At 41.3% G+C, this 16835-nt stretch overlaps 1 protein-coding gene across 1 annotated transcript in view; it reads right to left on the bottom strand.

Moving 5' to 3' along the window:
* LOC109962288 (nesprin-1-like) overlaps positions 1 to 16835 on the bottom strand; it is a 53264-nt gene that overhangs the window by 11943 nt on the left and 24486 nt on the right. Inside the window, exons 37-60 of the mRNA XM_020603868.1 lie at positions 16450 to 16614; positions 15931 to 16269; positions 15706 to 15833; positions 15158 to 15287; positions 14259 to 14429; positions 12495 to 14159; positions 10864 to 11031; positions 10003 to 10158; positions 9571 to 9812; positions 7426 to 9457; positions 6985 to 7319; positions 6718 to 6862; positions 6353 to 6553; positions 5828 to 6087; positions 5598 to 5748; positions 4282 to 4425; positions 4060 to 4191; positions 3028 to 3210; positions 2655 to 2792; positions 2380 to 2565; positions 1794 to 1916; positions 1419 to 1601; positions 747 to 848; positions 178 to 255 (exon numbers count right to left, since the gene is read on the bottom strand). Coding sequence (XP_020459524.1) covers positions 178 to 255; positions 747 to 848; positions 1419 to 1601; positions 1794 to 1916; positions 2380 to 2565; positions 2655 to 2792; positions 3028 to 3210; positions 4060 to 4191; positions 4282 to 4425; positions 5598 to 5748; positions 5828 to 6087; positions 6353 to 6553; positions 6718 to 6862; positions 6985 to 7319; positions 7426 to 9457; positions 9571 to 9812; positions 10003 to 10158; positions 10864 to 11031; positions 12495 to 14159; positions 14259 to 14429; positions 15158 to 15287; positions 15706 to 15833; positions 15931 to 16269; positions 16450 to 16614 — 7557 coding nt within the window. The remainder of the gene's footprint in view (positions 1 to 177; positions 256 to 746; positions 849 to 1418; positions 1602 to 1793; positions 1917 to 2379; positions 2566 to 2654; positions 2793 to 3027; positions 3211 to 4059; positions 4192 to 4281; positions 4426 to 5597; positions 5749 to 5827; positions 6088 to 6352; positions 6554 to 6717; positions 6863 to 6984; positions 7320 to 7425; positions 9458 to 9570; positions 9813 to 10002; positions 10159 to 10863; positions 11032 to 12494; positions 14160 to 14258; positions 14430 to 15157; positions 15288 to 15705; positions 15834 to 15930; positions 16270 to 16449; positions 16615 to 16835) is intronic.

Here is a 16835-nt window from a genome sequence, read left to right as displayed (position 1 = left end):
TGCCACTTACTATAAATAACTATTAGTTAGTGTGCGCCATCTAACAACGTATGAATAAATCCATGGATATCAAAAACATAACAGCAAATATTTGAAGGCTACATTTCAAAAATATGTTTTAAATGCACAAACCGTACATTAAACAAATATCAGGTCCAGAATTAAAACATGATTTACCTGAACATCAGAAGGTGGTGTAATCTCAGCAATAGCATCACTTTGCACATCTGACGCACCGAGCGTCTCCTCTGGGTCCTAATATATGTATACCATGAACAGAATTCATGTGACTGTGCACACACACACACACACACACTCACACACACACACACCCTGCATATACACGACATTCTCATTGTGTTTGTGTGTACAGTGTGAAAGGGGAAGAGAAGCAGCTGCTGCTGACAGTGCCAGAGTGGATCCAAGAGGCAACAGGACAGCCAGTCGGTCTCACACAGTCTCATATCACAATACAAACTAATGCTAAAATCCTCCACACCACAGGAAAAAGCAGCATTTAGGGAAGAAATTTATACGTGAATTATAACAGAGGAAAATTATGAGAAAGAGAAGCCCAAGAGTTTCATTCCTAAACATTTAGATGTGTAATTTCAAAAGTCTTAACTGTATCTATTTGTGAGGATCTGGATGGTTTGGACCAAATGATTTTTGACATTTTGGAATGAAACCAAAAGGAAAGAGGTACCCAGAAATGTTGCTGAGCTGTCACTATGTTTCAGATTTACCTCTGGAACACTGCATGTTAGTGTGTCAGAGGACGACGAATGACAGCTCTCATCATCCTCCTCCTCTTCTTCCACTGAATTAGACGCCTCAAAATCCTCCTGCTTTTGGTAATAAGGGTGAATAATATGATTAAATTAATTTAAATGAAAAACAATTGGATGTATTTCTAATGACTCTTTATTCCTCTTATCTGTAATATAACACTACTCCCAATGTAATGCTCAAGCAACATCAGTGAGGAAGTGCTTCACAGCTTCATTAGCAGCTTCTACTCATTTACCATGATTAGTTGGGTTTTTGCCTCTATAATAATAATAATAATAATGATAGTGATTTGGCGCTATACAAATACAACTGAACTGAAACTGGATTGAACCCCCATCATCGTTTCATTTTATTTGGAGCCTGGGAATCCTGGTCACTGTCATTTTTATTCCCCCCCCCCCAAAAGAGTACCACAAAATGTCAGTTTAAAAATGATTAAAGCACATGTGTTTAATTGGTTTGAATTACTTTGACTTTAGGTCCATGTAGCTAACAGTGAATTCAGAACCAGCTAAATATGAACTGTCAATGTAAGCACTCAGGAAGCATTGTTGTCTAACCCACCAACTCTCAAAAAAGACTTGGTGTTTTCCTATGTGCAGTGGCATTCATATCTCATGTTGTACCTCCAGCCGTGAGGTTTGTTGCTGGGTGAGATTTTCAAGTTCCGTGAGCGACTGCAGCAGCAGTTTGGCTCGGGAGAAGATCAGTGGGCTCTCCTCCGCTCCCTGTGGCAGGTGAAGCTCCGTTCTGCATTTCTCCATATCCTCCAATGTCCTTCGCATCAACTGCACATTGGCCAGGATGACCTTTAGGTTGAAAGAGATTGTATAAACTGCTGATAATTGATGGAGAATTGGCAGACAGTGACTAAATCACCACAAAACTGTTACCTCTCCACCAAACCATACAGTAAAGATTTTACTGTAAGTGTTCCTCAGTACACTAGTTCTTCATGTGATAAACAAGCGTTACCATACTGTACAGGTGCACTGCTTCACCTGTCGGTTGTGGACATGCTCCGTCAGAGGGATGTTAGAGTTTTCCATGGAGGATAAGATCGTTCTGATCTTCGGGACATTCTTCTCCATCGTCTTCAGCTCAGCTTCCATGGCCTCCACTACCTGAAAGGATTTCCAGAAACCTTAAGATTATGGACTTGTATTTTATATTTTAAAAAGTTTCATCTGCTGTTCAACTGCCCACTCTTGGTTTTACTTTATGTAAAACTATATTTGACTAGCTGCCTGGAACTCACAATGTGCAACAACACTAGCTCTGATTCAGTTCTAGCTGGGCCGGTCCCTTTTTACTGCCTATAGATGTACAGTACATGTTTGTTCCATCAACTACGAATTTCAAAATGTGGCCACAACAAATCATCCACTGAAAGATTCCACAGACTCAGCTAATTTGCCCCAGTGGTCACTAAAAGAAAATGTTCTCTGCACAAAATAAGTGGGAGGAATCTAATTTAGTAAAATAGCATTCCAGCAATTTCTTCTTAATGCTGTTTGGGGCAATTAAAAACCTGAAGATCTACAGCAAATTTATGGAAATCCCAAATCCTTATTTTAAAATTCTTACTGCAACAGTCTGCAAGAGCTGCTCCAGTGGCCCTAGGATGTTGCGTTGCATTTTTTGGATTTGTTGGTCATTCTGGTCCAGCCTCCCCTCCTGTGCACGGATGTCACACACAGCAGAGATCTCAGCCAGCACTGGCCTGAAGTCCTGCAGGGTGTCCCTGATCCTCTTAGAGTCATCCAGGACCAGCTGGAGTTCAGAGTTTAAAATTAAAGCCAACATGCTTGTGGTCAATATGCTGAACTTCACAAGTTTGCTTTTTACTTGGTGTCACAGACCTGTAGGGAGTTTGCATGACTCTGGAGGCTTCTGGCTGTTGTGAATGAGCAGGGAGCAGTGAGCCAGGACTGAGCCTCGTCTAACCAGCAGGTGGCGCTGCAAAGGATGTCTTCAAACTCCTGGAGAGAGGTGGGGATCTGACAAAGGAATAAAGAACATGTAAAAGCAAGGTGGAAGTTTTCTTAATACATTTTAAATTTTTATTTTAGAAGCAATTTCCACATTGATGCAGCTGTGATATAATGCATTTAAGATACATAATTACAGTCTGATAAATGGTTCCAGTTCCATAGTATTTGAGACCTCGCATTAGTACTTGTAATGTATTCGGTAAAGTACAATATAGCATAAATGTAATGCAGCATGCCCGACCTTGCTGAGGAAGGAGGTGCGCTGCTCAGCCCTCTGTGCTATTTTTTGATAGAGCTGCAATGGCTCTGTGAGCTGGTCCATGAGGAGGTGGACTTGATCTGTTTGCTCCTCTGCAAGATCCTGCACCTCGCTCTCCAAGAGCATCAAACAGCTGTGCCATGCATCTAAATTATCCCACACACGCTGGAAAACAACAAATGAACAGTATGAAACACGCCGAAGAAGGGCTGGAACGGCATGAGATTTTCACGGTATTATACAATTACTATCACCTACAACGACCCTCAAAGGAATGAAAACAAAAGGGTCTTTTATTGCATGTGAGTGTGCCACTTGATTGAGCTGGATTGCAGCGCTAGATTGACCCTAAAGAATAATCAGAATTATAATCATGATTTTGAAATGTTCTATTATGAAAGCACATTAGTTTGCATGTTAGCAACAGTAATAGCAGAAATATTCTTATCCTTTCTTTAAGTACTAATATCACACTGTAAAAGTAGCCTACTCTGTTACAATTCCTGCTTTGGAAGTGTTAAGTAAAATTAAGCATTATTAATTAACATATTAGATGTAACAGTAGACTACTCAATGCAGAAATACTGTTACATATTATTACATTAACAGCCTATCACTTATGCACTGATGTACAAACAGGATTTGACTGTAAAAGTAGCCTATTCTATTAGAGGTGGAGCTCTGCTGAACTATTTTGTATCCGAGTGCAACTACTGATTATTTTTATTATGGATTAACCTGCTGATTATTTTCTCCATTCATCGATTGTATGGTTTGTAAAATAGTAGTGAGAAATGCATCACCATGATCTAAATAATTAACAAAACAGTTGCTAATTTACTGTACTACAGCTGACTTCAAATGCATTGACGCCAACTGCTAAAATCTAATGTGATTCAAAGGTGATTTTTTTAAAAAACAACAGCGGTATATTTTATCAACTGCTAAAGAGTGAAGCATTCAGACTTGTTCAAACATTCGCACACAAGTAAACAAACTAAGAAACACACACACCTTGAGCACATTTTGAGCTTCGCTGACTGTGGGACTTCTCTGTTCCAGTAACACTTTTACTTTCTCAAGGCCAGAGCTCAACTCCGCCACCTGTCCAACCAGGTTCTGAACCACTTTGCTGTTTTCTATGTGCTGTAGAATGAACACACACACAAAAAAAGGAGCAGTTTTGGTGAGAGAGAGTTCATCCGATAGTAAGGGTGGATTCGTGCTTCCCGTTACCTTCTCCTCTGATCTTTGTAGAGACAGGTGAACGACCTGTAACCTTCTGCTGATATCAGCTGGAATTTCAGCATATCTGCTCCTCACACCTTCCATGATACACTGTAGTTTAGCTTTCTGTGAGGACAAATCCTTTTTGAGCTCCTGTCAGTGTAGATATGCAAGAGAAACATGAGGAAGAGAAAATACAGGAAACAGAGACAGGGTCAGATCTAAACTCTAAAGCTCTAGACTCCTTTACAGATTTGATTATTTTCCGGTTTAAGCTTCATGGTAAGCTTAAGTAATAATGGGGTGGCTGTGGCTCCCGAGGTAGGGCAGTCGTCTCCTAAGCAGCAAGTTGGTGGTTCGGCTCCCGGTCTCCCTGCATGCCTAAGTGTCCCTGAGCAAAACACTGAACCCTGAATTGCTCCCGGTGGCTTGACTAGCGCCGTTGTGTGGCAGCCTGTCGTCATCGGTGTGTGAATGTTGTGTGTGAATGTTGTGTGTGAATGGGTGAATGGTGTATGATCTCCTGTAAAGCGCTTTGGCCAGTGCAACACACTGTGAGAAAAGCGCTATATAAATACAGTCCATTTACCATTTTACCAAAATCTTTCACAGTACTTGAAAAGACCACTCACAGCATGATGTCAAGCTACAGTACACGTAACTTACAGCTGCACCCGACAGCAAAAGACATTCAAAGAAGACAGGCTAAAAGACACTCTTAAGGGTTTATTGCCCACATATTGTATGTACAAAATCTCATATATGGCTTTCTTAAGCCATTTAAGCCTTTCTTAAGCTCGCCTCTGCCCCTGGACCATAACCCACCACAGAACAGACAAAGACTACCCCTGCTGTTTTGCACAAGCCTTTTTGTTATATGTAAACCTGCTACTGACTGTTTTTTACCATCATATCTGCTGCTGGTCATTTCCACTACTGTCCATATACACCTCATATGCTATTATGCACCTCATCACCAACGCCCTGGTGATGCTAACCACCTGACAATCTTTCTGCTATTGTTTGCACTACTGTCACTGACTGTACACGGTTTGAGTCATAGCCTATAGGGTGTATCGTTTTTATCCTAATTTCTTTAATCCAGTTTCTTATTCTATTTTATTCTACTTATTCAATTTTAGTTCCTAAATGGTATCGCACTCAATACTACATGAGAGAGAAACGGCATTTCGATTTTCTGTATGTCCTGCACATATAGTGAATTGACAATAAAAATCTCTGAACCTTTAAACTTAACTTCATCTATCAGCAAAATCTTAAACCCCAGTTTTCAAGATTCTGAAGCATAAAAAAGTGAACCTGACCTGTTGTTTGCTTGGATCTGAACATGCTTCCAGCATAAGAAGAGTAGCAGATACATGTTTCTCCACCTCCTCTATCTTGTCTTGAACTTGCAGTCTCTCGTTCTCCTCTGCCTGAGCTGCAGCTACCACCAGCAGATTCCTCTCTTTTAAGCTGTGGGAAACAGTATCATCTCAGCATCTCTGATATACATGAATACTCACTCTCCACATATATGTTAAACAAATCCCACCTCCTGACATTCTCTTGAATCTTCACCAGTGTTTTGCCAGCAGGTCCTGGACTGATCGGGTCCTGGGAGGTGGACAAGCTCAGAGCGTGCTCCAGTCGATGTTGCAGGGAGGCTAAGGCCTGCTGTACCTGCTCCAGACCAGCCTGGTGCAGCTCAGCATGAGCAAGAAGCTCCTGTGGCTCCTCTTGAGTGGAGGTCACAGTGGAGGAGTCTGGCACTTCAGCCTGAAGACTGGCCAAAATACTGCAACATTGTTCCATCTGAGGAAAATATTAGCTATATATTCATTTTCCCTGCACTTTATGTTGTGTTACAATCATTCAATTTTGTCTCAGAAAGCAATAGAACAGCTTTATGAAGCCCAATCCCTCAGTTCTGTAACCCTCACCAAAACAAAAGTTACATACAGAGGAACAGATTGGTTACCATTTTAATTTTACCTTTGTTTGTTTCTATTATTTATGTTTATTAGGTTTATATTTAGATGCATAAAAAAAAAAAAGATTTGTGGTTGGTAAAACTCACACTTGTAGTGATATCCTTCCATTCTTCTCCTTTCTGTTCAGTATGTGCCATTAGGAGGCCGATACCTCGTCGTAACGATGCCCAGCGCCTCCAGAGAGCGCCCAACTCACTGTCTTTACCAACCCCACAGCGCCGCCTTGGGCATCCAGCCCTCAGTTCTTCTATCTTCCTAGACAGGCTGTGGAGATCCTCCATCATTAGCTTTGTGCAGAGATGAAAGCTTAAGGTCAAAATTGCATGCAAACAAACAAAAAAGTATTCCTGTACCACTAGTAAAGGCATGAACAGGTATCAAATTGTCAAAAAGTGGATTCTGTGTATATGGACAAATGAATGTTAAAACCTGCAAATCAACATCAGCTTACTGTAGCTCTCTTTTGCTGAGCTACACATTTGTCATACGACGTCACTTGTGTAGCAGCACATTCCGAAAGCCTGGCCTCAAACCTAGAGAGACGCTGCTGGACATCTTCATGGAATCTCCTATGGCTTTGCTGTCTTATTGAACACCTGTGAGAAATTTGTCTTTTAGATGATTTTACTTTTTAAGGTTATGAACAAGAAACAATCACATCATCAAAAGATAAAAAGGTATACAGATGTGCTTTTAGGAACTGAGATCAGCCCAGTACCTCTGCAGGGATTCCAGCCTAAGCTGGGCCTGGGCCTCAAGTACAGCTCTTCCCACCAACAACTGGCTGAGAATCCTGATGTGGAGCTGCTCAATCTTTGGGCGGGAGAGGCAGGGTTGCTGGGGGACCAGTTCTACAAGGTGACAACTACAAGCCTGAAATCCATCTTCTAGAGCTGCTAGAGCCTGTTGGGTCTGCTGTTGTTCCTCGCTACAGTCCAAAAACCCCCCAGGAGCTGACAAGAATGTGGCTTCAGCATTACGAAGGAAGCCTATTGCTCCTTGAGCTGCCAAATGATAATCTTTCAAGGATTCTCGAGCCTGAGATAGATTCTCCTGTGGGATACATGTGACATAATCAAAGTTTAGAGAAATAACACACCAAAGTTAAAAAGACTCAAAGGAACAGTAGGCTGGCTCGACCCTGAACATTTAAGCGTACCATTCGTAAACGGCACTCCTGCATGGCTGCATCTCTAAAGGAGTGTAGCTCTTTGTAGTTCTTCAGGTTAATTTTTTCTTTCCTTCCGAGACCTTCCAATACCCTCATCCCAGACTCCATATTTCTCCAAATGACCCAGTATTTTTGCAGTGCATCATCTATTGCTTTTTCATCTGGACTGACTGGTTTGGCTGCTTCCAGCTCCACTCTTGTTCTTTGGAAAAGATCAATTAAGGCAGGAAGTTCAATAGAAAACTGCAAACCAAACAGAAGCTTGGCCTCAAGGTTTTTGATATCATCTGTGACAGAATGCTCCCAGGAGAGTAAAGTTTCCATGGTACTGTGAATTCTCTGCCTCTCTGAATTTAGCTCGGCTGGGAGCAGCTCATGAGCTATGGCTTCCAGTTGGTCACTTGTTTTTTGACACAGAGTCTTTGCCAAAGGGAGTTCAACAAGGAGTGTTTGGCATAGTGTGAACCTCTCATCCATACTGATTGTGTCGTCTCTGATATGCTGCATTTGCTCTTTGGCAATGTCCATAGATTCCTCCATTTGTCTCCTCAGGTGAAAATATTGGTCTTGCTCAAAGGCAATGAGACTAACAGCTCTGCATCTGTCTTGCAGTTCCCCAATGGTGTACAGCAGGGAACTTCGCTTGTCCTCCTGGCAGTGCTGAAGCTCTTGTACTTGACATTGATGCTCCATTAGCATGTGCTTCAAATGTACAATAGTTGAAAGGGTTTCTTGTTTTAAAGGGGATCTCTGCTGATTCAAATCAGTGGAAATTATCTTTAAGCTACCCTGGATGTTTGATAATTCCTCATCGGAAAAGGTCTGTTCATGAATCAGCCCTTCTAATTCCCAGCTGGTTGCTTTTTCATGAGCTAGCAATCCGTCTAGTTGCATCCACAGACCTGATAGTCTGTTGACAAGGTGGCGGCTCTCTCCGGGACTCAGCCCTACTGATATGTCCTTACAGCTTTCTGCCATTACCTCCAGCAGATTTAGTTGGCTCTCTATCTCCACAGTGTCTAACTTGTGACACTCCAGCTCACTCTCCAGCTTTTGGATGTCAGCTCTGGAAACACTTTCAATGTGGGTGCAGGGGTCTCTTGCTGCATATTTTTTTGCTAGCCAGGCGTCCAAGCTCGATAACTGAATGAGCAGTTTCTGCCTCTCCCGCAGATTTTTCTTCATCTTGTCAAGAACATGATCCACACTGTCAGCAACGGCTTCATACAGTTCTTCTATTGTCTTTAATACTTGATTGCTTTCCTCCTTCTCCGTGTCAGCAGTTAGGTCTTTCAGCTCTTCAACTTGTACTTGCAACTTTGAGTGTCTAGACAAAATATCAGTTTGGAATTTCTTCATCTCAACAATTTGAATATGAGCCTCTTCAGGGAATAGAGCTAACCTTTGCCCAATAGAGATATGGTTTTCTGCTTTCTTAGCCCATATGATTAAGTCTTGTAATTGCTTATTGACCTTAACTGATGAATTGCTTCTACAACTAAATGTGTCAAGCTTTCTCTTGGTGACATTTAGCAAGGACCCCAGTTCTTGAAGATTATGTTGGATTTCACCCTGTTCCTTCTGACCTAGACAGAAATGGACAAGAGCATCTGATTGGGATTGTAAGTCTAGATAAAGCTGGATGTAGAGTTTAAGGTCTGTGGTCAGACAAACTAATTCTAAATCACTTTTGTTGTCACTGCTTTGAAAGCTGGACTTCTGAAGAGCTTCAAGCTTGGCTTTAAGTTGATCAGCTTCTTTCATAAGTAGCACGAACTGTGAGGTGGAATTTGAGGCATGCCCCAGGGCTCTTTTGATGCTTCCTTCTAAAAGCCTCCATTCTTCCTGGACATCTCCAAGCTGGGCAAGAAGAGCAGCCAAACTTTCAGCGTCACTCAAGAGGACTGACAACTGGCTTCTTAACTGGAGGAGCTCTTCCATCATACCTTTCTTCCCTTTCATGGTTTGCAGCAGGGTGTGGAGTTTGTCAGTTTGAACAGCACTGCTTCCCAAAGCATTTCTAACAAAATACACAACAAAATAAAATGAGTACACCTTATACACACACATAAATTCTATCAGTGAGGGTACAAGTACAGCAAAAGCTTACTATCAAATCACAAGATTACTCACAAGCTTGATTTTTCTTTTTCTGTAGCTACAACCTCCAAGAAAGCTCTGATCATCTTCATCTGTTTGTGATACTGTTTGACCTTCTCCAGCTGTGCTGCTTTGACCTGCACTGTGGCAGAGGCATCCAGCAGTGCTGCATTCCATTGTCCTTCAGCGCTTTTCAAGGCATCTGGGTCACAAACCCTGGCAGCACTAATGCCTTTGATAATAGCTACTTGCTCCTGCACACAATGTCTGTACTCCTGCAGTAAACAAATCAGGCTTGACAGCAGATTCAACAATTTTCCTGCATTACTGCATTACATTCTGAAGTATAAAAAAAAAATACTGGTTAATTATATTTTGTAAAATAAACAAAACTGAAGTTCTTTTGTTCAAGTTGGTACATAACTAAAAACAATGAAGTAAAATGTACAGTAGTACGGTACGTACCTCTGCCTCCTGCAGTTGTTTGGCCATAGCAGTGACATCAAGTTGTGCTGGCTGATATCGGCACGCCAGAACCCGCTGGACTGTTCGCACCAGTTGAATCTCTGATTCACCAGGACAGCACTTCAGGTACCAATTTAAATCCATGTGTGGTGTCCTCTATAACATAACCAAAATAGAATGAATGGGACACCTGTACTGAAGGAAAACAGCCTGAACCCCTACTGGCAGGAAAAATGGCATAAAATAAAACCAAAAAAAACCCATCTCCTAAATACATACAGATATTAACTTGTTTACCCAATTACATTGTGGGGGGAAACGCAACTGCTGCCAGGATTATGTTCAGCGGGAATGTTTTGAGGAGATGGTGGGAATAATGATCTGTTTTTCCAAATTTGCATACCACCACGTCAAGTCAAGAACCGTTCAAACTGCAACAGCACAAACCACAAACTGTGTAAAGCTGTAAATTAGACCCACTAATGACCCAGCAGGAAATCACCATCTTTCACGTCAGTCCTGTTGCAGCATCATGGGAATACATCAGAGTACATGCTGCTACTCCAATCTGTTCTCTGTTCCATGTAGGTATAACCGACTGCTTGCTTACAGAGCTACAGTACGCACTTCATATTACTGAAACGCTTGAAACCTAATTTTCATCTCAGTGCCCTTTTGCTATATTGTGTGCAACAACAGAATACAAATTTGTGGCATGAACAGTGAATGAATGATGTTCTTACTCTAATCTTTTCCGTCAGTTAATTACCACATGGCAACATGTTTTGCGATACATGAAACTACAGTTTTCTGTATCTAAGTCAGAGATGTTTTCTTTAAATAAAACCAGCTCATACTCACATTTATGTTCCTTCTTTCCACCAAGCTCTCTATCTCAGACAAAATATCCTGCATGGTGGACCTGCGTTTACAGGACTCTGATGATCCACCTGTTGCGTCTCCAGCACCCAGATCAGCCGACGAAACCAGCGTAGTCTTCTCAGCCTCCATGCCTTCTTGGATCTCAGGCTGCAGACAGACAAGACAGGGGTAGCTATCATAGTTTAGCTGCCTTCTTCTCCATGTTTGTTCACAGATAACAGCGCTTCCTGTTCTTTCCCTGTACTAGAGTTGTAAATATTTGTATAAATGACAGCCAAACAAGTCAGTACACTTAAAAGAATGTGTCCAAGTAGGGCGCAGTCTGCCCTGAAGAAGGAAGAATCCGTTTCTTCATCTATGAAGTGCTGCCTCTTTAAATAACTATCAGATCTGTTACAACTTGGCTAGAAAGGGCAAAACATGACATGAACTGCTAGGTTACAAGATTACAAACAGGGGAGGTGCCTTTAAAAATATGTTGGGCACAACCAGGGTGTGTGTCGTAGCAGGGCTGTAGGTAGAGCGGGGAGAGGATTTGAATGTACTGCTTATTACAGCAAACAGTGAAGTGCACATAACCAATGCAAAGGCTTTGAGTGGCAACTAATAAGTGTGTCACTCTTTTCTTTCTGGAATTAAGTGTATTTTTAACTACAGTCTGAAATAAGCACTTCTTACCAGCATTTCAAAGTAAATTTCTGAACATTGTAACTGCACACTTTAATATTTCTAGTTAAATCTTGAACAATGTAAAACCATTTTCATACTACAAGTGAACAGTATAATATTTGTAATCTTTTATTATTATCTCATGCAGTTTTTTTCTGACAGCGAATGTGATGTGAGCACTTCCTCAGTTTTTCTATATGTCAACAGTGACATTATTTTTGCCCTCTTGCCTTACAAACCTCATTTCTCATGTGCCTGGGAAGCTACTGGAGCACCTTCTTAAATTGACAGGACTAATTTGGACACCACATGAGCACATAACCAGTCGGCAGGAGCCAGAATTATTGTTGACTGGTAGGGGATCAAATACTTATTTTACTCACTGAAATGCAACTCAATTTATAACATTTGTATCATGTGCTTTTTTGGGATTTTTGTTGATATTCTGTCTCCATCCTTTAGAATAAACCTATGATAAAAAATTATAAACCCTTCATTTCTTTGTAAATGGGCAAACCTACCAAATCAGCAGGGGATCAAATAATTCTTCTCCCCACTGTATGGTCAGTAGGCTTATTTCCACTGTTCAACATGCAATTTAGCATGTGTTACACACTGTATAGTATCATTTTGTCTTGTGATATGCAGTAAAGCACAGAAAAGAAGGCAAATACAATATGGATGTCATCCATTTGTCATGAAAAAAATACATTTCTCTCCACTGGATGAGCAAAGCACCAAAGAAAGAAAAATGACAGAACTGTATGACTGGACTTTATGATGTTCAAATGCCAAATGTGAGAGGAATAAATCCAGAGAAAATTCTGCATAAAATTATAGTTGCAAAATGTCAGAAATACCCAAGTTTTGGTAAACATGCAGCCATTTTATTCTGAGGTTAAAAGATGGAAAACAGGCTGGTTTGTAAATGTCAAACCTACCTGTTCCTGCATCTCCCTTGTGTCCTCTAGTGATGAGGGCAAGCCTGAGTCACACTCTTCTTCTAGCAGCAAAGCACTGTCTTGTGTTTGTACCATTTTGGAATCTTTAGACTCTGGACATTTGGGGTCACTTGCTTCTTCTACTTCTTCTCCCTCAGCCATCTCTGCATGTCCTATATCTGTGCTCTGTGCAGTGTCAGCACCCATCAACTCTTTACTGTCACCAGCAGGTATTTGCATTTCAGTTAAGGTATCTCCAAGTTGCACTGAAGCTTCCACAGTGCACAGGACTGAGCTTACCGTTTGCTCCTCCATGTGACAGAAATCTGTCACTTCTTCTGGTTTGACAGCCACAAACTTTGTTTCTGCTGCATGTGCACCAGTAAGCTGACATTCAGAAAAAGTTTCACATGAACTGGAGGAATTCAGCACCTCACTGCGCATTAATTCATGGGTATCTGAGTTTTCTGTGGATGACAATTTGGCACTTGTAGATTTTACTTCCTCCAGCTCTGTACTCTCTGACAGGGAGTCTTCCACTTGAGACACATGTGATTTAAGACTCTTTAAATAATGGCTTCTCAACACTGATTCAGGACTGATTAATGCTGTGAACAACCCTGATTTTTTCTCAGGAATCCCTGTGCTTGAAACGTCTGAGAGCTTTGCATCACACGGCTCTGATCCCTTCAAACATCTGAGTGAATCGAAGGTGCTGGCCCAATCATGTTCGCTTTGCTCCATATCCAACATTATTGTAAACACTTTATTTGAACTGATATCCTCATCTCGGTGAACAACAGGACCTGCCTTAAATATCTCAGATTGTGCTGCTAAATTGTGTTTTTTCAAGTCTGGTTTGTCCGATTCAGGACCAGTTAACATAAGCAGTCCAGATTTCTTCTCGGTAGAGTCTGTGCCTGAAACAGCCATGAGCTCCGCATCATACAGCTTTGTTTTCTGAGAACATCCTAGTATGTCTGGACCAACATTTACATTTATCTGCATGTCCTGTGGCTCCATCTCCAACACAACTGTCAACACTTTCTTGGGAGTCGTTCTGAGGTCCTCACAGTGTTTCTCTTGTTCTTGAAACATCTGTGACTGTGCTATTAAATGCTCAAACACATTTTCAGGGTTGGAAAGGAGGATGTTGTCAGGCTTTGTGGATGGTAATCCGACCAGGGATGTGACACAGTGCGCTAAACTGACATCTTTGTTACTGGCTGTGCCTGTCTGAGCTGTTAAACTCTTTGCATGTGTTAACTGTTGTGATTGTTGTTGGGTTTTTGAGTTGGAAAATTCTGGGATATCTGCACTGGGGACATGATTGGGTACAAAGGTCTGTTCTTTGGATGTTTGCATAAGACTCTCTGCTTGGTCTTGTTTTGTGGCATCAGCTACCACATTAGATTCTCCTGAAGCGTTTGTGATGGGCTCAGTCAAATCCAAACAACCTTTGCTTTTCATTTTGTTGTCATTTTGATCAGTTCCTGAATTTTCCATCTTGTCATCTGCAGAAGGGAAAAGAAATGCTGGAGGACACGTGACCATACTTTCATCAGGTGGAGCTGAATGTGGTGCACCACATTCACTTCTAAAACTTTCTTCAACAGATTCACCCGTCAAATCTTCATTGTCTAAATCACTAGGACCTTGACTGACCTAAGAAACCAGTGGAATTGAACCAAACTATTAATCACAAATATTATCATCATTGTTTTGTAATGTAAAATTCCATGACTGAAAAAAATGAACACTCACCAGGTATTTTGACAGCATTTCAAGGGCAAGTGTACTTTCACTGAGAGCATTTGAAGCCTCTTTTTCCAATGACTTGGATACTTTTGAACCCAAACAATTTAGCAGGAAGTCTTTTTCTGAGAGCACTTCACGGAGAGAATGTTGCAGCTGTAAACCTTCATCCAGAGCTGCCTGTAAGAGCAGTCAGGTAAACAACTCACAAGACCTTATCACAGGTAAACTATATCTCAGTGTTGATGTACTCAGAGATAATTTAGTTTATTGACCCATATTGTGTGAAGAAGCCCTTTACAGCCTTGAGGCTTTTCTTACAGTAGGTCATTGCTAGTCATGATTCATCCTCTGGAAGCATTTTCATAGGCATTACTTTATTTATTGTTCATCTTAAGGCCAGGGTTGGGCTAATGCTTAAAGAGTCTTTGGCAGCTAGTATGGCTGACGGAAAGATGAGTCACAGCATGTTTGTGATCTTTAGTACTGCCAAAGAGCAAACCATCGAGGAAATAAGCACCATCGTCCCTGTGAGGACTATTTATTACGTTCACTGTGCACCACATAGAGGACAAGGTAAGAACACAGGACTGATCTGTGGAATTTATGAACAGCTCTATAAAACAATGTGGGGTAGAAAAATCATGCACTTTTAACACAAAGTGCAGGCTGGATGTTTCAGCTTTATGCATCCATGAGAACCACTCACTGCCTTGTACTTTTGCTCCTTAACTAAAAGTTCAAAGCAACAGACAAAAACATGAAGGGGTCAGTTAAAATCGAGAACACTTCAGTGGCTGTATAGCAATGCAACAGGTAAGCCTGTTTCACAAACACTTTCTTTATATAATCTGTGTTGTAATATATTTGATTAGAAGACCAATGAATGGACACCTTGTTGTGTTTACCTGGCTGGGCGATGATGGCTGAGCTTGTACTGTTCGGCTCCACTGCTGCAGCTGGCTGATGGCCTGTTTCACCCTGACAGCAGTGCTTTCTGCACACTCATGCTTCTTTTGTAGAAAAATGGACTTGATACTACAGTTAGAGCACAAGAGAGAGAGAACGAGTTTATACAACTATTTTAAACATTTTAAAAAATTACATCTACCAAGAGTGTAGTTTCAATAAACCATGGTTCTTTGGTCTTAAAGACATCAGGTAGCCATTATTGCACTGCAGTTGTAAATGATACTGAAGGCGTTCAAATCACATTTCCCATCAACCCTCTTACCTGCTGTTGCAAAGACAGATTTGCTTTCCCCACACCCTTTTTTCTGGCATAGATTTTAATAATAATGTTGGAAATGACTTTTTAACAACCTTTCATGCTTTTGAAAAATCCTTAAATAAGCTCTGGCACCTTTACTTTTATTTAAAATAACAAATAAAGGTAAAGAACAAGAAAGGTTTACTACTACTAGCAGCTTTTCTATTGAGGATAAGGAGCGAGTACCTGTCAATGTCTTTAGTAACTGCATCGACAGCCAAAATAGCATCTGCATGAAGCATTTCTTTCGACTCTCCCGTCTTCTGCATGTTGTAAAGTCTCGCAACCAACTCTGTCAGCCTGGTATCACACAGCTGAAAAAGAAATCAATGCTTCTTTGATGAAGTAAAGCATGTACTCCAGAACTTGTTATACAGTAAAACAACATTGTATGAGATCTTTTACTAGTACCTGTATAGTACCCCATTGCTGTTTGAGCTGGCTAATGTCAGGTGACACTTCATGGTTCCCATATAACATTTGCACATTTTCTGTCAGGTCTTTCAGTGCTGCCTGTACACAGGCCACCTCTTCCTTCACTTGCTGAACTCTCTGGTTGCCATTTTCTTTGAGCAGTGTCAGCTTTTCTCTGATGCTACTATCTAGCACCCTCTTGTGGTTCTGGAGGTTTGTGACTTGCTGCGAAAGGCTGGCCTGGGCCTCGGCTGTGGAACTGGATGTGAGCGAGTCCTTGAGTGCTACAAGCTGCAAAAGGTCTTTTTCTACACTTGTTACTTTTTGCAACAAAGCCTGAAAGATGGAGAGAGTGACTGATAAACATGATGTGTCATCGGTGGCTAACTATTAAGAAAATTCCCAAGCCCCTTTATATAAATGACTATCATGGCTTTAATGTAGAAGGAAGGCAAAATAAAAATGTTCAAGAGCTTGTACATGATTCAGCAGGTCACTTTACTTAATAGACCTCACCTCCAGAGCTGGTACATCAGTGAGCAGTCCAACTGAGCTTTCTTTTTGGGCTTGACAGGCTGACATCGTTTCCTGCAGGGACATCAATTCATGGTCGCAGTCCTGCAGTAACTGGCCAAAACACTCCTCATTAATCACACCTTCCTCGAGGCAGGAGCACACACCCTGTGAACATTTTAGTCACACCAAGCCACAATCAGAATGCTTCGTTTCAACTACACACACTTTTTGTGCTTGCACTGAACAGGTGGTTCTCAACCTTTTCGTCTGACACAGCCCTGCATCTCTGCTAGATGAGCTCAAGTGCCCCGCTCACTGAACCCACCTTTCATGTTACTAATATTTTACATAAAGTGGATATTGTTACAATACATGTTCATACATAT

Source organism: Monopterus albus, unplaced genomic scaffold, assembly GCF_001952655.1.
Source record: "Monopterus albus unplaced genomic scaffold, M_albus_1.0 scaffold63.1, whole genome shotgun sequence".
Lineage (NCBI taxonomy): Eukaryota > Metazoa > Chordata > Actinopteri > Synbranchiformes > Synbranchidae > Monopterus > Monopterus albus.
The sequence above is the reverse complement of the archived record's forward strand: the minus strand, read 5'-3'. Positions and strand labels throughout refer to the sequence as shown.